The 23,412-nt window shown below is 40.7% G+C and overlaps 1 protein-coding gene across 18 annotated transcripts in view; it reads right to left on the bottom strand.

Annotated features, from left to right (window-relative positions):
• Positions 1-23,412, bottom strand: part of SLMAP (sarcolemma associated protein) — a 362,537-nt gene that overhangs the window by 88,660 nt on the left and 250,465 nt on the right. For 7 of the 18 annotated variants that reach the window (XM_029600940.1, XM_029600942.1, XM_029600946.1 and 4 more), the window contains one exon: positions 20,432-20,494. The exons of 6 other annotated variants lie outside the window; for them this stretch is intronic. In XM_029600940.1, the coding sequence (XP_029456800.1) occupies positions 20,432-20,494 (63 nt within the window). Of the gene's footprint in view, positions 1-18,971; positions 19,101-20,431; positions 20,495-23,412 lie in introns of all 18 variants that reach the window. 5 more of the 18 variants (XM_029600936.1, XM_029600935.1, XM_029600939.1 and 2 more) reach the window with 1 other exon arrangement.

Below are 23,412 nucleotides of genomic sequence, written 5' to 3'. Positions count from 1 at the left end.
AAGAGAACAAATTAGGCTGCTATAGATCTCCACCCAAAACTACATGCTATCAAAATACTTCAGCTCGGTCACATGAACACAGACAGACCCTCACTAAATACAGCATAAAGAGACCATAAAGTATAAATAGAAAAGTGCAGATAAAAATTGAACTGGAAAGCACAAGCAGCCAGACTCTATATGCAGTGCAACCATGGAAAAAAGAAACATTATTCCTCTTAAACATCAAATAAAACCAGGAAATATAAAACATCAACCAAACCAATAAAAAAGTCAAATCAGCTGATGAATAGAATATCGAACAATTAGACATGCATACAAAAATGTTTAAAAATGACCAAACACCAAAAAAAAAATTTCAGAATGGCAGACATATATCCAATAATAAAACTAATAAGGATAAAAAAATTCCCCTATACTCCTTAACTCAGAAATTTAGATTTCCAGTCATCTTGAGATTGTCGTAGGTTGCAACAGAGTGGACACACAAAGGTGCTCTCATTCACACATACAACATAAAGGCACTCTCACAAACATGTTGAATGAAGGCAGATAAAGACCAAGTCCATCCAGTCTACCCAGAAAGTTTTCATTTTTAAATTTTTTTTTTTTTTTTTAATTATGATTTTTTTTTTTAAGGGTAGCAGCAACAACTGTTCCATCCAGGCTACCCCAAACCTTCTGTTAAGGGTAGTAGCAATTGCCCTTCCATGCAGACTACCTCCAAGCAGAAATGTAAATTTTGGGTATAATAGTAAAGTTAGCCCATTTGTTCATTTTCATTCTCTGGCTAGCAGGGATCCTCTGTGTTTGTTCCATACTGTTTTGAATTCCATTACCATCTCTTCTGGGAAGCAATGCCATGTATCCACCACCCTGTCCATAAATAAATATTGCCTAATATTGTTTTTGAGTTTTCTCTCGGAATTTGATATCATGACCTCCAGTTTTGTAGCTTCCTTTCCATCAAAAAAGATTTGATTTTTGGGCTTTGTTAATTTCTTTCAGGTATTTGAATCATATTTCCCCCATTTCTTCTCTCTTTCAGAGTATACACATTAAGGTCCTTCAGTCTCATCTCATATGGTTTTCTGTAAAGACCCCACACCATTCTGATTGCCTTTCTCTGGACCACTTCCAGTCTGTTCTTATCCTTTTTGAGATGACATCTCCAGAACTTAACACATTATTCCAAGTGAAGCCTCACCAAGGATCTATACAATGACATTATCACCTTTTTCCTGCTGGTTATGCCTTTTTCAAAGCAATCCAGCATCCCTCTGGCCTTAGCCACAGTCTTGTCACATTGCTTTGCCACCTTCAGATCATCAGATACTATCACCTCAACGTCTCTCTTCCAGTTAATGCACACAAGTCTTTCACCCCCAAACACATACAACTCCTCCAGCTTGCTGAACCCCCAAATGCATGACTGCACTTCTTGACAATGAATCCCAAATGCCAAACCCTTTGACCATTTCTCTAGTTTTTAAAGGTCACGTCTCATTCTTTCCACTCCTTCAGGCATGTCCACTCTGTTGCAGATCTTAAGTGTAATCTGCAAAGAGACAAATCTTCCTTTCTAATCCCTCCGCAATATCGCTCACAAAGATATTGAACAGAATTTAACCAATCCCTGAAGAACTTCACTTATCACACTTCTTTCTTCAGAATAGGTTCCATTCACCACTACTGGCTGACATCTGTCAGTCAGCCAATATGTAATCCATTTCACCACCTTGGGACCCACTCCCAGGCTTCTCATTTTATTTATATGCTGCTTATGCAGGACTGTATCAAAAGCCTGCGGAAATCCAAGTAAACCACAAGGAGCATTCTTCCTTGTTCCACTAAAAAAAACAAAAAACCATGTGATTCATTTGACAGGATCTTCCTCTGGTAAAGCCATGCTGTCTGGATCTTGTAAACCCATTGAATTACAGATAGCTCATCTTTTCCTTTAGCAGTCTCTATTAATTTTTCCACCACTGAGGTGGCCTGTAGTTTCCAGCCACTTCCCTGCTACCTCTTTTGGGAAATGGGACCACAACTGCCCTTCTCCAATGCCGTGGCACCACTCCCAAGGATCTATTGAACAGGTCTTTCAGCAGACCTACCAGCACTTCTTGGAGCTCCCTCAGTATCCTAAGATATACCTCATCTGGCCCCACAACCTTGTTCACTTTCAGTTTTCCTAGTTCCATTCAAGCATTCTCTTCTGTAAATGGGGATTTATCTACGCCACTCATCTGTACTCCTGCTAGCTAACAGTCCTTCTCCAATGTCTTCCTTAGTGAAAACTTAAGTATTTGTTTCATATTTCTGCTATTTCTTCATCTTTCACCATTCATTCCTCCTTCTCAGGCACTCTCACTCACACAGGCACTCTCTTTTTCTTACTCCCACATATAGACAGAGGTGCTTTCTCACACACACACACACACACACACACACACACAGGGAGACTTTCTGGACTTCTCCCTCTTCCTTGGCCACAGTACATGCTGATGGCCTCTACAGGACCTCTTCTTCAGCTGCTGGCTCCAGGAAGCACTGGCTGCCCTAAAGAGCCTATTCCTTGGCCGCCAGCTGTAGTAAAATACTGGAAGCCCCACAAGGCCTCCTCCTCATCTGCTGGCTGCAAGAAACCCTGGAGGCCCTGCAGGTCCTCTTCTTGGGCAGGCGGCTCCAGGAAATACTGATGGCCCTGCGGGGTCTCTTCTGCTCTGCCTGCGACTGGAGAACCAGTGCAAACAATGCCCCTGGGTTCAACTCTTGAATTTGCACATAACGTATTTATTATTGCATCAAATGTGCAGAAGTTGTGATCACAGCATTATACTTTGATATGCTTATGCAGTGAATCTAGCACTGAAACAAGATATCAAGAACTAACAGCCCAAAATATTTGTCTTGGCCATCACGGTATCATGCACTATTAGAGTAACACCAATGCCCAATATTTCTATGCCTAGCACTAAAAGTAAAACAAGATCTATGTAAAACAAGGTACAAATAGTAGAAAATGCAGACATATTTCAGGTTGGTTTTTTTTTTTGTTTTTAGTAGTTATGGCAAGGAAAATCGATCCTAAAACCTAAATAGATCCTTTCCTAAAACAGAAGGTGATCTTATTTTCCTGTTCCCTCGCAACTACAAAGATACTTATCACCTTTTATCTAAACTAACTTAGCTTTGTTAAGAATTTAAAAAGAAAGTTTGCTTTCTGGATTCTATTCAGTTCAATGACTCATTCTCACGACATGGAATGAATTTTCAAGCATTTACTTATTGCTTTCAACTTAACCAGGACTAGAGAAAATGGCATTATTTATAGAGATATAGATATAGATAGTTATAGATATAGAGATAGATAGATATAGATATACACACACACACACACACAAGCAAATCTCTGAGATTAAAGTAGAGCCAAGTACAAAGCAGACAGTTAATTTACTGCATTATTCTTTCATCTAATCAGCACTGAAGGTTGTTTATACTTCAAATTAGTAAAAGGAGAATACCTTTAAAAAATGTCACTAGGATGCCATCTCAACATAAGCTAATTAAAATGTTTTCTTGGGTACCTCAGCTACATATTACAGTAATCTCACACCTTTCTTCCAAACAGTGACAATACTAAACCCCTACAGCTTTGCAGAGCAAGAGGTCATGGATCTAAGGCTCCAAGGGAATGTTAGAAGAAAATATTTCTTCAAGGATAAGGTGATGGTTGTTTGAAATACCCTTTTAGGAAACATGATGGAGAGAAAATCTGTAATGGAACTGTAGAAAGTGGAGAGGATCTTTAATTGCCAAGCAGTGAGGGAAAAGTCTGACATCAACTGAGATCCATGGCATTGTAAATGGAAGCAAACTGGGCAAACTAGATGGGCCTTACGGTATTTATCTACCTTCATATTCTGTTTCTAAATCATCTTGACTGTCTAGATCAGAGCTTTCCAAACTTTTCATGTTGGTGACACACTTTTTAGACAAACATAATTTCGGGACACAGTAATTCAGTCTACTAGTAAACCAGAGGTTAAAGGTTAAACGAAAGAAACATATTTCGACAATTTATGTATGTTTCCTTAAATATATACATAAATAAAATGTTTCACGACACAACCTATCTCATGAAAACCTTAAATTTATATTAAAAATATATATTCCAAGATTCATGTTATTGTTATAATTTATGAGAAACAATAATAAAACAAATAGTCTGTCCCCCACACACTCATCTCTCTCCTCCCCCCAGCACGTCTGGCCCCCACACACTCATATCTCTCCCCCCCCAGCATGTTTGCCCCCCACTCACTCATCTCTCTCCCCCCAGCACATGTCTGGCCCCCACACTCATGTACCTCGTCTTTTTGATTGTTGCCAGTTAAGTGCTTCACTCCCTTCCATGATCACCAGACACTGCTGCTTGCAGTCAGTACTCCTCATGGCCAGACCTCATCGGCAGCAGCAGCAGCCAATGCAAGGATGGCTGGGCTTGTTCCACCCACCAAGCCCCCCAAAAAAATGCGATTGACAGCAAAAATCACCCAATAATAAGCAACCCATAAACTGAAAAAAAAAAGTGAATCTCTAGAAAAAAAAAAAGCCCAAACTTGCGTCAGAGTTGACCGGGCTTGCGCGACACACCTGCACACTGCAGGCGACACACTAACGTGTCCCGACACACAGTTTGGAAAGCTCTGGTCTAGATGATCCTCCTGTGCACTAGAATAGTCTCAAGTCTACCCTTATGTTTTATATTTGATATTAAACAGATTTTGCTGGGTAGGATTCCTTTCCACATATTTAATCTTTAGCCTTTCCCATACAGTGCATTTCTTAGCAATTGCTCAAACTCCTCATTGCATGAAAGCGAGAACTAAACCAGCACCAGATGCTCCCAACAGCTGAAAGATAGCTGGAAAATGTATTGCTAAAGCTGTTGCCACTGTTACTACTTCTATTGCTGTCCAGACGGATATTCTGCAACACAGGGAAGAACTAGGTCAGGTTGAAAGGTATCTGCAGATCAACTTCCTCAGGAAAGAAGTGACGGAACTCAAAGGAGGTCCACAACTAAGAAGCATCTGGGAGAATGAGGACTACATTGATGAAATGCTCATTTAGGCATCAAAGATGGAAAACTCAAGCAGAGGGAAAGACGAACCTGGACAACAAAATGACAGCTGGACTCTGATTATTACAGTCACTAGACACTACACACTAACTCAGATTTCCTTTGAGTTGAAGAATTGGTATGCAGCCCTAGAAGTGAAGGAAGAGGAACCATCTCACGATAAAGAAAATCAAACATGCAAAGCTCAAAGCTGTGGACTCAACCACTGCACCTAGGAGGAGAAGGGTAACGGTGGTTGGTGACTCACTTCTGAAGGGCACTGAGGCATCAATTTGCTAACCGGATATGATGCCCAGAAAGTGTGCCATCTACCAAAATCCAAGACATTACAGAAATATTGTCAAACTCATCAAGGTAGTGACTAATATCTGATGATCGTTGTCCATGCTTGCAAAAATAATACTGCTGGGTAGACACAGATCGTAACTTAAGTGACTTTATGGCTCTAGGAGACAGGGTGAAGTAGATAGTGCACATGTGGTATTCTTCTCCATTATTCCAGGCAAGGATAAAGGCCCAGGCAGGGAAGCTTGCATTCTGGAGATGAATGAATGGTTGCGTTGATAGTGCAGATGAGAGCATTTTGGCGTCATGGATCATGGAATGATGCTTCAAGGACTGCAGAGTGGAGATGGTGTTCATCTGTCAAAGAAGGGGCACAACGTCTTCCAGCACAGATTGGCAAACCTGTGGAGGAGGGCTTTAAAACAGGATTGTTGGGAATGGTTTAACAAAGCCTTAAGGTAAGTGAAAATCCTTAGATAAGTAAAACTAACATGTACAGAATTGGGGAAAAAGGGCAACATCTGGAAAGCTACATACACTAATGTTCATAGTATGGGAAATACAGTCCCGGATCAAGAGGTAGTCATGGAAGACGCTGACTTGGATGTAGTGGTTGTTACAGAGATGTGGTTACATGGAAAACCCATGACTGGGATATAGTTATACATGACTACAATCTATTCAGAAAGAACCAGATAAGAAGGAAGTGAGGAGTGGATTATATATAAAAAAATATTAAAGCAATAGAATTGCAGGGCTTACAAGATAAAAAGGCAACACTGTGGGTTAATCTGAGGGAATGGATCATCTTTTATATTGGTGCAAAAGACAGACCTCCACTGCAAACCAAGATTAGCAAAGATTTAATGGAAGCTATTCACAAAACTGCTATGAAAGGGGAAGTGCTATTGCTAGGGGAGTTCAATCTGCCAGATGTCAATTTAGATATCCTGATTGCGATGTCTTTTAGATGCAGGGAGATCGGGAGAACTTTCATCAACTTGTAATGGAACCCACTTGGGAGGGGACGATACTGGACCTAATGTGTACCAATGGGAGACAGTGTTTCTGAAGTTGTAGTGGATGATCAACTGGGATCCAGTTAACACCAAATAGTGAAGTTCAGTATTAAGAGTGCAGGCAGTGAAGGCTCATTAAAAGGTGAGGATACTAGACTTCAGGAAAACTAACTTTGTTAAAATGGGGGTAGGGGGTTACTTCAAGGAACTGTTAGCTGGATGGTAAAATGTAGGTGAGGTACAACAATGGTCAAAATTAGTTTTGCAATTAAACTTTTTTGTTAGGAAATAAAGGAGAGGGGAAAAAGAAGCCACTATTTCTCCATTGTACTGCATATATTTTTATTTATTTGTTTTTATATACCGACATTTGTAGGGAACATCACATCGGTTTACAATAAAATATAATATATAGTAGAGAAACTATGCTAAGCGGTTTACAGTTGAACATATACAATAAAATGTCAGGACTAAATCAAAATAAGAAGTAGCTGAAAAGTAAAGAAAAAATGTTAGAGTTCATAAACTATAAAAGATCATAGAAAGAGGAAGATAACTTTTCCAGATATCACCTAAGAGAAGCTGGGAAAGTAGTCAGGATAGATCTGCGATAGGAGGAAGTACAAAAGTGGCATTGAGAGACTCAGAAGTGAAGAGAAGGAATATGAGCTGAGGAGGAAAAAGAAAAATTGCTTAACAAATATCTCTGCTCAGTGTTGAACTTTTTTTTTGGGGGGGGGGGGGGGGGGGGAGGTTTCTATGTATGTACGAGAACAAAATACCTACAATGTTTGGCTCCCTTGGCACTTTATGGGATCTTTACCGTCTTCTGTATACTAGTGAATCCTTGCTTTGTGTTATGTTATTCTACTGGTAACCCTGGGATTTGTTTTTTTGTGGAGAAGGTTTTTGGGAAGTTTGGTTGTTAGGGAGAGTTATTAAAACTTTAAAAGACTCACTGGATATCAAGGATATATTTCAGAGATGTTATTGTACCGAAGCTAATATTTTTCTTCCTTTATGTACATGTATTAGTGTCTACTACGGGGTTACTCAGGGACAGAGTAGAGCAGTCCCAATTCCAGTCAAGTAGCCCTTGTGCTGCTTTGGAGAAGCAAGGTTACCTGGCAGTAGACCATCACTTTGGTGTGACAGGAAGTGATCCTGCAGCTAGGACCTGCCCTCCAGGTGCTGCCTTATCCTCTCGCAATGAGGATGTGTCTCCAGGGAAGTGTGCCCAAAAAGGAAGGGTTAGGACAGCTGTTGTAATTGGCGATTTGATTATTAGGAATGTAGACAGCAGGATGGCTGATGGGTATGAGAATTGCTTGGTAACTTGCCTGCCTGGTGCGAAAGTAGCGGATCTCACATGCTATCTAGTTAAGATTTTAAAGAGTGCTGGGGAAGAGCAGACTGTCATGGTACATGTGGGTGCCAATGACTTAGGAAGGTGCAGGACGGATGTTCTGGAGGCTAAATTTAGGCTCTTAGGTAGGAAACTGAAATCCAGAACTTCCAGGGTGCAATCTCAGAAATGCTCCCCATTCCACGTGCAGGACCCCAGAAGTAGGCTGAACTCCATATTTTCAATGTGTGGATGAGATGGTGCAGGAAAGAAAGTTTTAGATTTTTTAGAACTGGGGAATATGCAGGGGAAGGGGGAGCCTATTCCAGCTGGATGGGCTCCACTTTAACCAGAGTGGAACCAAGCTGCTGGAACTAACTTTTAAAAACGGAGAGAGAGCAGTTTTTAAACTAGATGGGGGAAAGCGGACAGCCGCTCAGAAGTACATAGTTCAGAATGTTGTATTTTTAAAGAATACTAGCAAAACATGGAAGTTGGGGCATCCCGATAGAGGTTGCAATAAATGCAAAAGTAGCCCAGGTGCCTTTAAGTAAAGAGCAGACAGAACAGAAAGATTCCAAATTACCCATGCAACTGATAAGCAGGTTGTTCATATAAACAAAACCCATACTTTAAAGTGTCTGTATACAAATGCTAGAAATCTAAAAAATAAGATAGGAGAATAAGACTGCATATCATTGAATGAAGAGGTAGCTATAACTGGCATCTCAAGAGACTTGAAGGGAGGAGGATAACCAATGGGACACTGATAACAGGGTACAAATTATATTGAAATGAGAGGATGGATCAAATTGGTGGAGGGGATAGAGCTATATGTTAAAGAGGGCATAAAGTCAAACCTAATAAAAATTCTGCAGGAAACAAAATGCACTGTGGAATCTTTATGGATAGAAATTCCTTGTGAGAAGGGGGACTAGAACAGTGAGGGTATACTACCAACCACCTGGCCAGAATGAGCAGACAGATGAAGAAATGCTAACAGAAATTAGGGAAGCTAAAAAATTAGCAACACAGTAATAATGGGTGGTTTCAATTACTCAGTTCTGACAGGGGAATTGTCACATCAGGACATGCTAAGCAGGAAGTTTCTAGATGAAATGACTGCTTCATGCCGCAGCTAATACAAGAATCAACAAGAGGAGAAGTTATTTTAGTGAGCATAACATGATCAAATCTGACTTGATAACTGGAAGGAGAACACTAAGGAAATCTACTGCAATAGCATTTAACTTTCAAAAGGGAGACTATGATAAAATGAGAAAAATGGTTAGGAAAAATCTGAAAGGAGCAGCTGCAAAGGTCAAGAATTTACATCAGGCATGGTTGAACAATACCATCTTGGAAGCCCAGACCAGATGTATTCCATGTATTACAGTTGGAAGGCCAAATGACTGCTGGCATGGTTAAAAGGTGAGGTGAGATAGTGAAATTGGTACTTATATGCATATGTCGGACTGCCAGAGGGTGACATAGTTCTGGGTCACTTGTAACCCAAGATACTGTAGACATTTTGGGTAGTCCTGTACATGTCAAACCAGTGCAGGGTCTCCTAGGATGCTGGGAGGGATCCTTAATACCAATGAAACACTGACCTTCTTCTAGATGTACACTTTACTATAGCAACCTTTGGGAAAATGAGCCCTAGAATGGACTACTGGTGAGTTCAAGTATGGCACATTTCTGACATCAAGAGAATTTGATTTGACTTTAAAGGGGAATCCTTTAAATATGATTGGTATAGACTCCATACCCTTTGATATTATCAAGAGGTACAAGTTGATGCAGCTGTCCTCCTTCAGGTTGGTTTTTATTAAAAATGATACTTTTTGTAAGATGCCTGGTATAGTAGTTGGTACTTCTGTAAAATGAATTGTTTTGCTAAGTCATGTTAATGTTCATTGACGTTAATTATGTACACAACTGTTTACTTTGAATTATCACTTGTATGCCATGAAAACCTTAAAATAGAGAGCTAAAAAAGTAAATAAAGGTAAGGTGAGAGGCTATTCTAACCAAAAGGACATCTTTTAAAAAAAATGTAAAAGGGATCCAAATGGAAAAAACAGGAAATAGCATAAGCACTGGCAAGAGAGATGCAAAGCATTGATAAGGAAGGCAAAGAAAATGTGAAAAGCTTGCCATGGAAGCAAAAACTCAAAAACTTTTGCAGGTATTTTCAAAGCAAAAAAGCCTGAGGGAGTCAGCTGGATCATTAGATGATCAAGGGGTAAAAGGGACGATAAGAGAGGATAAAGCCATAGCGGAGAGATTAAATGAATTCTTTGCTTCGGTCTTTACTGAGGAAGATATAAGGCAGATGCTCATGTCAGAAATGATATTTAAAGGTGATGAGTCGGGGAAAATGAAATCTCAGTGAACCTGAAAGATAGAAAGATAGAAACATAGAAACATAGAAATGACGGCAGAAGAAGACCAAACGGCCCATCCAGTCTGCCCAGCAAGCTTCACATTTTTTTCTCATACTTATCTGTTTCTCTTAGCTCTTTGGTTCTATTTCCCTTCCACCCCCACCATTAATGTAGAGAGCAGTGATGGAGCTGCAACCAAGTGAAATATCAAGCTTGATTAGTTATGGGTAGTAGGGGAAGTAACCGCCGCAATAAGCAAGCTACACCCTTGCTTATTTGTTTTACCCAGACTGTGTTGTTCAGCCCTTATTGGTTGTTTTTCTTCTCCCCTGCTGTTGAAGCAGGGAGCTATGCTGGATATGCTTGTAGTATCAGTTTTTCTTCTCCCCTGCCGTTGAAGCAGAGAGCTATGCTGGATATGCGTGAAGTATCAGTTTTTCTTCTCCCCTGCCGTTGAAGCAGGATATGCATTGAAAGTGAAGTATCAGGCTTATTTGGTTTGGGGTAGTAACCGCCGTAACAAGCCAGCTACTCCCCGCTTTGTGAGTGCGAATCCTTTTTTCTTCTCCCCTGCTGTTGAAGAAGAGAGCTATGCTGGATATGCGTGAAGTATCAGTTTTTCTTCTCCCCTGCCGTTGAAGCAGAGAGCTATGCTGGATATGCGTGAAGTATCAGTTTTTCTTCTCCCCTGCCGTTGAAGCAGAGAGCTATGCTGGATATGCGTGAAGTATCAGTTTTTCTTCTCCCCTGCCGTTGAAGCAGAGAGCTATGCTGGATATGCGTGAAGTATCAGGTTTTCTTCTCCCCTGCCGTTGAAGCAGGGAGCTATGCTGGATATGCGTGAAGTATCAGTTTTTCTTCTCCCCTGCCGTTGAAGCAGAGAGCTATGCTGGATATGCATTGAAAGTGAAGTATCAGGCTTATTTGGTTTGGGGTAGTAACCGCCGTAACAAGCCAGCTACTCCCCACTTTGTGAGTGCAAATCCTTTTTTCCACATTTCCTCTTGCTGTTGTAGCTTAGAGCGATGTTGGAGTCACAGTAACCATGTGTATGTTTATTGAATAAGGGTATTGTCTCCAGGCAGTAGCCGTCATTCTGGCTAGCCACCCACTCTTTATTGACGGCCTCTTGATTTTATGGATCCACAGTGTTTATCCCACGCCCCTTTGAAGTCCTTCACAGTTCTGGTCTTCACCACTTCCTCCGGAAGGGCATTCCAGGCATCCACCACCCTCTCCGTGAAGAAATACTTCCTGACATTGGTTCTGAATCTTCCTCCCTGGAGCTTCAAATCGTGACCCCTGGTTCTGCTGATTTTTTTCCTATGGAAAAGGTTTGTCGTTGTCTTTGGATCATTAAAACCTTTCAAGTATCTGAAAGTCTGTATCATATCACCTCTGCTCCTCCTTTCCTCCAGGGTGTACATATTTAGATTCTTCAATCTCTCCTCATAAGTCATTTGATGAAGACCTTCCACCTTTTTGGTCACCCTTCTCTGGACCGCCTCCATCTTGACTCTGTCTCTTCGGAGATACGGTCTCCAGAACTGAACACAATACTCCAGGTGAGGTCTCACCAAGGACCTGTACAAGGGGATAATCACTTCCCTTTTCTTACTCGATATTCCTCTCTCTATGCAGCCCAGCATTCTTCTGGCTTTAGCTATCGCCTTGTCACATTGTTTCGCCGACTTCAGATCATTAGACACCATCACCCCAAGGTCTCTCTCCTGCTCCGTGCACATCAGCCTTTCTCCCCCCATCGAATACAGTTCATTCGGATTTCCATTCCCCATATGCATGACTTTGCACTTCTTGGCATTGAATGTCAGCTGCCATGTCTTCGACCACTCTTCCATCTTCCTTAAATCCCGTCTCATTCTCTCCACTCCTTCCGGCGAGTCCACTCTGTTGCAGATCTTAGTGTCATCCGCAAAAAGACATACCTTACCTTCTATCCCTTCCGCAATGTCGCTCACAAAGATATTGAAAAGGACCGGTCCCAACACCGATCCCTGCGGTACACCGCTTAAAACCGCTCTCTCTTCAGAGAGAGTTCCATTTACCATCACACATTGTCTTCTGTCCGTCAACCAGTTTGCAATCCAGGCCACCACCTCGGCACTCACTCCTAAGCTTTTCATTTTATTCACCAGTCTCCTGTGCGGGACAGTGTCAAAAGCTTTGCTGAAATCCAAGTAGATGACATCGAGTGCTCTTCCTCGATCCAATTCCTTGGTTACCCAGTCAAAAAAGTCAATCAGATTTGTCTGACAGGATCTTCCAATGGTGAATCCATGACAAACTGACAAGTAGCAGCAAATAACCTAGACAAGATGATACACACATCCAAGAGTGCTGAAAGAACTGCAAAATGAAATTACAGACCTACTGTTAGTAATCTGTAAAGCATCATCAAAATTAGCTACAAAACAAGAAGATTGGAGGATGATCAATGTAGCGCTAGCTTTTAAAAAAGGTTCCAGGAGTGATCCATGAAAATACAGACCAGTGAACCTTTTGTCAGTGCCAGGAAAAATAATTGAAAGTATTCTAAAGAACAAAATTACCGAACATATAGATAGACCTAGTTTAATGGGAAAAAGCCAACATGGATTTAGCCAAGGGAAATCGTGCTTCACCAATCTGCTAAATTTTTTTTTTAAGGCATGAATTAACATGCAGAGAAAGATGAGCCAGTCGACAGAGTGCATCTAAATTTTCAGAAAGCGTTTGACAAAAGTGTTCTTCATGAGGAAATTAAAGGATCATGGCCATTTTCTATCGTGGATTGAGAACTGGTTAAAAGATTTAAAAAAACCCAGAGTAGGGCTAAATGGTCATTTTTTCCAATGGAGAAAAGTTAATAGTGGAGTACCCCAGGGTTGTGTACAGGGATCCTGCTTTTTAACATATTTAACAAATGACCTAGAAATGAGAGAGGTGATCAAGTTTGTGGACAATACAAAATTATTCACATTTTCTAACTCACAAGAGAATTGTGAAAAATTGCAAGAGGATCTTGCGAGACTGGGCATCCAAATAGCAGATGACATTTAATGTGGACAAGTGCAAAGTGATGCATCTAGGGAAGAGCAACTAAAATTATAGTTACACAATGCAAGGTTCCACATTAGGGGTCACCATCCAGGAAAAGGATAATATGTTGAAATCCTCTGCACTGTGTGCAGTGGCGGCCAAGAAAGCCAATAGATAGAATGCTAGGAATTATTAGGAAAGGAATGGAGAATAAAACAGAGAATATCATGCATCTATATTGCTCCATGGTTAGTACTGTATGCAGTTCTGGTTATCGTATCTCAAAAAAGATATAGCAGAATTAGAAAAGGTACAGAGAAGGGCAACCAAAATGATAAAAGGAATGGAACGATTCCCTACTGAGGAAAGGCTAAAGAGGTTAAGGCTCTTCAGCTTGGAGAAGGGACATATGATAGAGGTCTATAAAATAATAAGAGGTGTGGAATGGATGTGAATTGGTTTACTCTTTTAAAAAGTACAAAATCTAAGGGACATTCAATGAAGCTACTAGATAATTCATATAAAACAAATAGGAGAAACATTTTTTTTTTACTCAATACAAACTCTGGATGTTAATCTGAGTTTAAGAAAGGTTTGGACAAGTTCCTGGAAGAAAAATCCATAAACCATTATTAAGGTGGACTTGGGGAAATCCACTGCTTATCCCTAGGATAAGCATCATGGAATCTATCAACCTGTCAAGTACTTGTAATCTGGACTGGCCACTGTTAGAAACAGAAAACTGGGCTTGATGGACCTTTGGTCTGACCCAGTATGGCAAATCTTATGTTCTTATGTAATGGACATATTTTTCTGTTTATTTCATTGAAGGTATTACATGAGTGTAGCTCTTAAGATACATTTCTTTAAATGTAAGAGGCATTTCAACCCTAGTTAAGATTAGGACCTTGTATTCAAAAGGCATTGATATTTCTTTAAGAGACTCATTTGAATAAGGAGGAATATTCTAAACTGCATAGGGAACTGGGTAGGTCAGGTATTCTCAACTTTCTGTAATTCTAAAAGCAGGAGAATCCATATTCTTATCCACAAAGCATTACCTTTTGTAGTGTCTCAGTTATAAAAGGACCCCAATGGCAGATTTATTATTCTTGAGAGACTTTAATATGGAAAGGTTATCACTGTAGTTAATGTCTATGGCTCTAATATTAAATCATATTTTTCAAATTCTGGGTACATATTCTACTTCTGCTCTTGTTACAGGTGGAGACTGGAACACTCATTCTACTTCAGTATCTACTCATTTACTTGGTAGTTTACCTGGTCTCCAGGTCTTAGACTTAGATGTCTGCAGAAAATGGTATCCCAGTGGTCATGATTACACCTTTTTTCCTACATGTCATGGTACCCATAGCAGGATAGATTACTTCTTGTATAATCTGACTATGCTAGCTAAAGAAACTGATTGTGGTATACTTCCTAGTTTTCTTTCAGATCTGTAGGGCAAAAAGCCAGTGACCCTAAACAAGGATCTGCATAATTGAACCTGAGAATGCAGCCATGCACACAGACTGAACCAAAGTGCAGGCCTAAGTAACACAAAGATGGAGACTTCAGCCACGTGATAATCCTGGAAACTTCACGTGGACTGTGAACCACACAGAGAAGAAATTGCGATTTTTCTTCCCTATCAGACATCTTTCTGCACCTCACAATGTGATAGGATACCCATGACATTGGAATTGTGAGCATGTCCTTGGTGAAAACTTTGTAACTTGCCACAAAACCAGCTATGAAATGGGTACTGTTCAGCAAATGTCCACTGATGAACAGTGAACTCGCAGTGAGAATATTCATATGTATCTGGACTCAGATGATGTCAGGTGCATCCCACCAATCCTGTGTCTATAGATGGTGGTGACATCCAATCAAGAACAGTGTTGGATCCTATGGAATTGAGTATGCAATGAGGTTCTGAACAGAGAGAAAGACTCTGAACTATACAAGGTAGGGGCATTTTCCTAAAGGATTTTTCCCAGGGGATTTTCTTCTCCAGAACTCTGATTTCTGCAGTTCACTGCACCCGCGAACCAGCAAGCCTAAAAGTGAGTTTCTTGCTCAGCATAACCTGCTCTGCTAATCTTTAAGTGGGTGCTTTGCCAACTTACTCCCTGAAAGAACTCCAGCAAGCCAAGGACTTCGTTACCCTGTTCCTACCAGCATACTTCACAGAGTTTGAGAGACCTCTGGGCTCTATTTTCCTGTCATCTGCTGGTCCGGTTGCTAGATTCTCGAGCTACACTTCTCTGCAGGAGTGTGACCCACCAACAGCTGAGGGTGAGATAAACTGATTTATATAATCTTTCAGCTGGGTTAATTAGTCTGGTATTGTGTACACATCAAGTGCAAGTTGACTTGGTGATAACATATGAATCATTCTCATAACAGTGCTTTGCTCTGAAACACTTTAGAAACTTAAAAAAAAAAAGAAAATATATGTATTGTATTAAATCTTACAGACTCTCTTTCCTATAGATCACCATCCAATTTTGATTACACTGGCTTTAGTAGATTGTAGAAGACAGAGAAAATTGGCATTTAAATTAATCTTTTCTTAAAAATTTGAGATTTCATTGAATTGGTTAAGGAGGTTCTGGATAATTTCAACTTTCATCATTCAGTGGCCTACCATGGTCATCTTCTCAGATGGTAAATTCTAAAAACTGTGTTGCAGGGATGTATAATAGCTTTTGCCATCCATTTGAAGGAAGAGAGATTACAGAGGCAACAGGTCCTCATGCAGCAAATTCAGGATTTAGAGACTAAGCACAACCAGAGTATCTTGATTAAAGGATATAAATTATAGTTTATGGCTAGAAGAACTCAAAACTTTGCAAGTTGATTAGATTGAAAAATCTGTGTGATTCGCCAGACAGACATTTTATGAACAGGGCAATAAACTTGGATCCCTGTTGGTGAGGGCTGTTCAGCAGTGTAGTGTTTGGCACTCTTATTAGTCACTCAGGGATTGCAGTGGAAGGATACACCATCTCCCTCTTGATATTGCAGGCTTTTTCAGAGACAATTTTAGCCTCTCTATATTGACTGGAAATGCCACTAAAGCACAGATAGAAGAATTTCTGGATCCAGACACTCTCTCCAAGTTACCACTAAATGTTCAGGAATTTTTGAAGACTATTAGTCCATTAGAAGTTTCCAGAGCAATTAAGGTTTTTGTTTTTGGGATGAGCCCCGGCCCAGATGGATATTAGCTAGACTTTTATAAACATTTCCAACTGGAATTTATCCCCCTTTTTCATGAATGGTTTTAACTTTTTGGGAGCGATATCCACATCTTCTGGAAGACTTTTAGATGCTTTATCTTAATTTTTCAAAAAGGTAAAGATCTTCTGGATAGCAATGCATATAAGCCCATCTCTGATAAATACTGATGTAAAAATTCTAGCAAAAAGTTCAGACGGTAGAGAAGTACCGGAAGCATCATAGTCACCGACTGGAATAGGAGTGACGGGCTGCACTGGAAGAGCTCCAATGAGGGCATCGAGCTTAGTCATCAGTGGCTGAAATATTGACAAATCCGGTATCGGCAGAGATGGCATCAGCACCGGCATCTGGGAAGGCATCGGCTCCAGAGGTGTCGACGGACGAAGGTCTCAGAGCTTCTCTCACTGCCTGGCAGATAAATCCATCTAGTTCCTCCCTTATAGCTGGTGAAGTCAGAGCAGCTATAGGTGGTAGCGGAGAAGGCGACACTGGTTCTTCCACAGGGCCCTGTGGTGGCTCGATGCCTGGCACCTTTGGAGGTGGGGAACGTCTTGGAGTAGTAGGCCTCGATATTTCTTGTAGACGAGGCCTTTTTGGTGATAGTTCTCTTGGCAATAGCAAGGCCTCTGGCATCGAAATACATCGATATCGATGTTTTTGTCGATGTTCGGTGGCTTTTTCAAGCCCTGATGTTGATTTTACCGATACCGGAGTCGGGGGATAGTCTGTCTCCAGAGCCATCGGTGCGACGTTTGCGAATAACTAATCAATTTGACGCTCCAGCCGGAAACGATTGGGTCGACATCGACGGCATGAGTTGTATGTGGAAACGATGTTCCATTTTTTCCTGTTGGGCCTTTCTGCCTTTGGTGGTCATCTCAGCACACTGCGGGCAGGAAAAGATATCATGCGACTGCCCTAGGCACAAAACATGCTCGGCGTGCGGGTCGGTAATTGACATTGTGCGAGTGCAGTTCAGGCATTTTTTGAAGCCTGTGGCCATAATGAAGGCTGGACAGCCGTCGATGGCTTTCTGACCAAAAAATTAAGTTACTTGAATCGAGCGGGGAAAAAATTTTTACTCACCAGCCGGTAGTCTGAGGGAGACCCCTATGTAGGGGATGAAATCTGAGAAAGATTTAAACTTTTTTTTATTCACAAGTTTGTGTGAAGAGATTCACACAGGGCTCCTTCACCGTGATGCTAACTGCAGCACGGAAAAACGAAGACTAAAGGGAGACCCCTGTGGCTCCAGGGATCATGTCATGCTGGGCATGCTCAGTGGGCTCAGTGTGCCAGTCAAACGTTTCTAGAAACTTTGACAGAAAGTTTTCCGTGATAGGGCTCAGTCAGTGATGGTACCCATATGCAAGGACTAGCATCCTGCTTGTCCTGGGATAATCTAACAGTTTTTTCTAGGTGGTCTATGGCAAGGAACCATAAACTATGAAACTACAGAGATGTACATAAACCAGAGTCAGCTCAGTCTCCCAGATACAGGCATATTTTAATCAACAGGATCTGATCCCTCAACCATATCACCATTTTATTCCTTCTTTGCTACAATTAAATTTATATAACATAGTTCCAACTATGTTTAATGCTTTTTACAATTAAATCATACAAGTAAGAGCCATTCTTTGTGACACAGACCTCTGCCTTTGGCTAGCAGAAAAACTACTTATTGCCAACATGAAATCTTAACCTCACTCAAGCTGTTCACTTAAGGGAATTAAGATGACAAACGTTTTACACACTGGGATTCATAATTATACCCAAATTATAGTTTACATTTCATTAGATCTTTTTACCCAAGCAAGATCCCAACATTACATTAGAAATAGAAGGACTGTGATCTGTAGGGTAAAGGAGTTATCAGTTATGGTGTGATTTGCATGACAGCATAAAAGAGAACAGGGATAAGGGACAATGTTAATATTATTACCCACTTACATTTCAGCAGGTTTGTCTGCAATTATACAATGAGAGTAGAAAAAGCTATAAAGTCATCAAACATGCTCTGATGGCATAAGAATTAAATATATTACATAACTCCTCCTGCATATATTTGTAAGTTAATTTTCCCTAGTTTCATTTTTTTCTTAACACAATTTTACAAAAATTCAGTGCACAGGGGAGGTGTGGCTTAGTGGTTACAGTAGCAGGCAGAGGAGAACTTGACAAGCCAGGGTTCAAATCCCACTTCTCCCACTGATGCTGCTTGTTACCTTGTACATATCACTTCACCCTCCACTGCCCCAGATACCAACTTTGATTTTAAGCCTTCTCCAGGAAAGAGACTTACCTACTGTACCTGAACTGTAACTTGCCTTAGGAAGGGGAATAATTAAATCCAAATTCAAATCAGAACATGAAAACTTAGGGCCCTCTTCACAATGCCAAAGTAAACACAACTTGGTAATGCTGGTAACCCAGGAACCAAGATGGCCATACTAGGTTGCAGATGCAGTATTTTGCCTTTGGTTCTTTTATCTTACCGGGCTTTTTTGGAGCTGTGGTATTCCTCTCCCTGTTTTGTAATTTTTGGTTTGCAGTAGCCATGGATTGCTTGCTAGCAGTGTTTGATCCTGTGCTGATTTTTGATCCACCTCGTTTTTTCTTGGTTCCTAGAGGCAGAGATGAGACCGGTGATGCTGCATGGAGGTGTCAGAGTACAGCTCTGCCTACTCAGCTGAGATTCCCCACTGCAAATAAAAAGAGTCCTACAGCACAGATGCCTATGGACCAGTCCAATTACAGAAACTGGCACCACAATGACTGCCCCATCTTTGACTGGGTATCATGGTCATGAAGCATTGCAAACTGGTTAAAGTCAATATCTATGGACCTCTGTGATTGGCGATTAATTGGAGCAGACTGATTTTTCTGCACATGGAATGATTTCTAATGGGGATGCCATGAAACAAGAACTGATAAGAAAAGGAGATCCCTGGCAAGTGGTTCATCTATGTTATTATCTGTTTCAGCTGCTTGTGACATTCCAATCAAAAGGCATTATGTTATTTTGTGTATTGAAAGGGCCTATTTACTTAGACACTACTGAAGCTGTTTTTACTTTGACATTGTGTTCATAAACGGGTCAAGACTGGCTTATCTTTATTTTCATTTCAGTTTAACTGTAAGTAGTTGATACTACCACTCGCAGGAAAACAATCCATTTCTTTTTTTTTTTTTTGCTTTACCATTACAGGATAGTGTCACCACCTAATCTCCATCCATGTTCTACAGCACTGATAACACAGTGCAGATTGGTTGCTATAGCATAAGAGCATTGCAGAATGTTAAAACAAGGAGTCCAAGCATACCGACAGGTCTGTGCTGTGACACTGATCTGTGTGTGAAAGCAACATTAAGGTCTGTCCAAAATATGATTCAGTGTACACAAAACTGTTGGAAAGTGTGTACAGTTCTCAATAACAATAAAAATTCAATAGGCAAAACCAATGCCATCAACCATGTACCAATTTGCATCCTTTTGGTATACTATGGTGTAAGACTAAATTTTTATAAATCTTTTGAAATTTAAACTATTTTAAAAGCATATAAGAGGTAATAATAAATACAGGGAAAGGTGTATGACATTCTTTAATAAAATAAATATATTGCATCTTTTCTTTTCACCTCATAGCTCTTAATTATACCACCACAGAACTAACATTCAGCTCATCATCCCCAACACTGCACATATTAGTGTACTAACAATGCAGTACAGAAACAATCTCTGCAAGCGTACAGCAAGATTGCTCAAAAGGAAGATATTCCCACTACAGTCCCTCTACCTGACTTTAAAAGGTCAAGAACAGAACATGTAAGAAACATTACTAAGCTCCTTGGATACACCAAGTGTATTAATTGCATTGATAATACCTCGGTCTATACCAAGTCACACATTAATACAAAGTACAAGAGAACAGTGTGATTAATGCTCTATACTCACTCTGGCACTCTATGAACTGATGAATAAAAGTGCAGTCCCCGCCACTCTTTAAAAGAAAGTGCTCTAATAAAGAAAGAAAGGCCTATAAGTAAATGAATGGTGACTATCTTCAAATCAACAATCTGAAGAGACGAGCGTTTGATTTACAGCATTTATGTTACTAAGAATGAACATTATCACTCAACAGAGCCTTCTGTGTGCTTTCTAGATTATCCGTGCTAGCTAACATTTATCTACCCCAGCTTTAACACACTAGTCTACTTCTTTTCTACACATCTTGAATGACTGAGCCAGTCTTGTCACAAAGCTCTAAACACTGTACTCTTATGCTCTGACTGGCTGGAGTTTTAAATTTTGCTCATGTTATACTGCATTTTTATAATCAAACTGCTTTCTGATCAGCCTGTCTTGTAATTTTACAAACATACTTAATGGCTATGTTTGTACTTTGAAAAATAACTGTAAATGTAATGAATACAGAAAAAAGGCCCAAGAAAAAGAAGCAGCAGCATGAAAAAGGAAATGAGGCAAAGGTATGCAAAAACTGGAAAAGGAGGATTTTTTTTTTTAAACCCAGCAGTTTCTTCCTGCTCCTCTGTACTTTCAGCTCAAATGGAACCAGGGCTTGGATCCTGGCACCATGAGCCTTCATTTGCAACTAGACCAGGTTTTTTCCCTCCTATTTTCCCTCTCAACTTATTTAGAACAATCACTACAGCAAAAATCCATGTGGAACTCTGCAATCATTGGCCCTGAATCTGTCCACAAGGTGTCACTGCTGGGCAATGATAGACTCCCTCCCTGCAGGGGCTGTGAATGCTGCCTCTGTAATATCCCCAGCCCTGCTGACCCAGGGAGTGGCAAATGAATGCAGGGCCCTCCATGTGGCAGTGTACAACACAGCTACTGTGTCATCGGAATGGCCCAAGCTTATTTAAAAAAAAAAAAAAGAAGGAAAATATTAACACATTCAAATTAGCCACCTTTTATCAGATACACTAAAGCCAAGATGTTAAAAAGATTTTTATATCTTTATTTTGAAACGGGTACACATTATATTTGTGAAAGATGTGCACACATAACAAAATCAGTCCACATACTGACAAATACATTAATGGGTGTACTGCTTTCCAGGCCATCCAAACCATTTAGGATAACATTTAAATTCAGAAGGATAATCATAGCAAAAATAACTTTTTCGATTTGGTTTAAAAGTTTGTAAATAATCTGGCAGGATAAGGGCCTTTAACAAATCCACCAGCATATCCCTCCACATTGATCATTAGTAATTAAATACTTAGTTTATAATCAAAGCTTGTTGAAATTGGTTGTTAAACATTTAGATATTGATTCACAAAGCTGTGGTAGTGTTTTAATATGGAATATCTATATTTAATGGATAGCCCTCATTGAATAAAAAGCAAGTTTGCTTACCTGTAAACAAGGTTCTCCCTGGACAGCAGGATAAATCAGCTATTACCTGTGGGGTAACATCATTTGACAGCACAGACATGGACCCAATTCTCGGAACTCGGAAAGTCTAAGCATATGCAGGAGTTCCTGAATGCAGACACCAACAGGTCAATGTGCTCAGATTAGCACAAAGGTTAACCCGTAAATAAGGAAAAGGGATATCACATGATCATAGCAGGCACATGTACCACTTAACTAGGAGGGAAGAACATGTTCTCCTTTATGTGCATGTGATTTTGGGAAAAATGTCAATGGCACAATTGATTGATTAATATGGAATGCAGATACCACTTTTGGAAGCAATTTAGGACGAGTTCGTTTAGGGTGAAAAAACTGCAGATATAGTGAATAAGAGACCACAGCCTGCAATTTGCTCACTCTTCTGGCCAAATTATTGGCCATGAGAAATAACATTTTATAGGTGAGAAACTTCAAGACCACTAATTTGAGTGGCTTGAAGGGAGACTTCATGAATTGAGTCAAGATTACATTAAGGCCCAACTTTCCTCTCTGGTCTTCCAAAGAAATTATTCATCTCTGACAGTTGGGCTCCTGTTGGCTGAAGAGCCTCACTCCTATGCAGAGGCATTCTTTTTTGACACCCATATTGGCCTGTCCTCATTGGGCGCTGCTGTGGTGGATGGTGCCAGGTCAAGCTCACAGGCATCAATATTTTGACCCCGAGGTACTTGTTTCCAATGTACTTCATGCTGGCTGTGCCAATGTATCTCAATGGATGACACCGCTTCTCACTGTCGGCACTAACAGGACTTCCTCCTTTTGTATCAGAGCTCTAGTTTGTAAGGTGGATGACAGCATGCTCCGCAGCACCAAAGCATTTGGCGCAAATGAGGTTAACAGCATCTTGGAAGAAGAGCTCTGTGTCGAAAGTGTCTTAGTCTGTGCCAGTACACTCTGCACTCATATGACGATGGTGCTGGGACCTGAGCATCTGGGAAGAACAAGTTGCCCAGCACTATGGATATCTTTTATGCTAAGGAGAACGCAATCTGCACTGAAGAAAATGAAAATGCCCGTCATGGCGTTGATATCAGGTCCACACCCATGGAACTCCATGCCAACAGTGCAGACTTAATTGGTGCCAATAAAGAAGGCCCCAGAGGGGATCCTTTGGATTGCCTTAAGCACCTCCTTCTTCTCAGCCACTGATACAGATTTGGAGGCCAGCACCATGAGGTGGGGGAAGCCTTCCCAATAGACTTGCAGGAACAAAGGGAGACTGTGCAAGTCAACCAATCCATCTTATGGTATTGGGGACTCTGAAGAGACCTTGCTTTGGGAGGTTGAGTAACTGGGCTGTCCATCTTTGCACAAAGGTTTTGGGAAGTTAGCGTCCGTGTTCTGTAGAGCCTCCATCTTCCAGACACAGGTCTGCTTCACCTACTGTGATATACTGTTACAGCAAGGGCAATTGGGCGCTTAATGATCTAGACCCAGGCAGCAGTAAGAGATGTGATGGGTTACGGCAACCATTCCATCTCTTATTG

Source organism: Rhinatrema bivittatum, chromosome 4, assembly GCF_901001135.1.
Source record: "Rhinatrema bivittatum chromosome 4, aRhiBiv1.1, whole genome shotgun sequence".
Classification (NCBI taxonomy): Eukaryota; Metazoa; Chordata; class Amphibia; order Gymnophiona; family Rhinatrematidae; genus Rhinatrema; species Rhinatrema bivittatum.
Note: the sequence above shows the minus strand (reverse complement) of the source record. Positions and strands in the feature narration are given on the sequence as shown.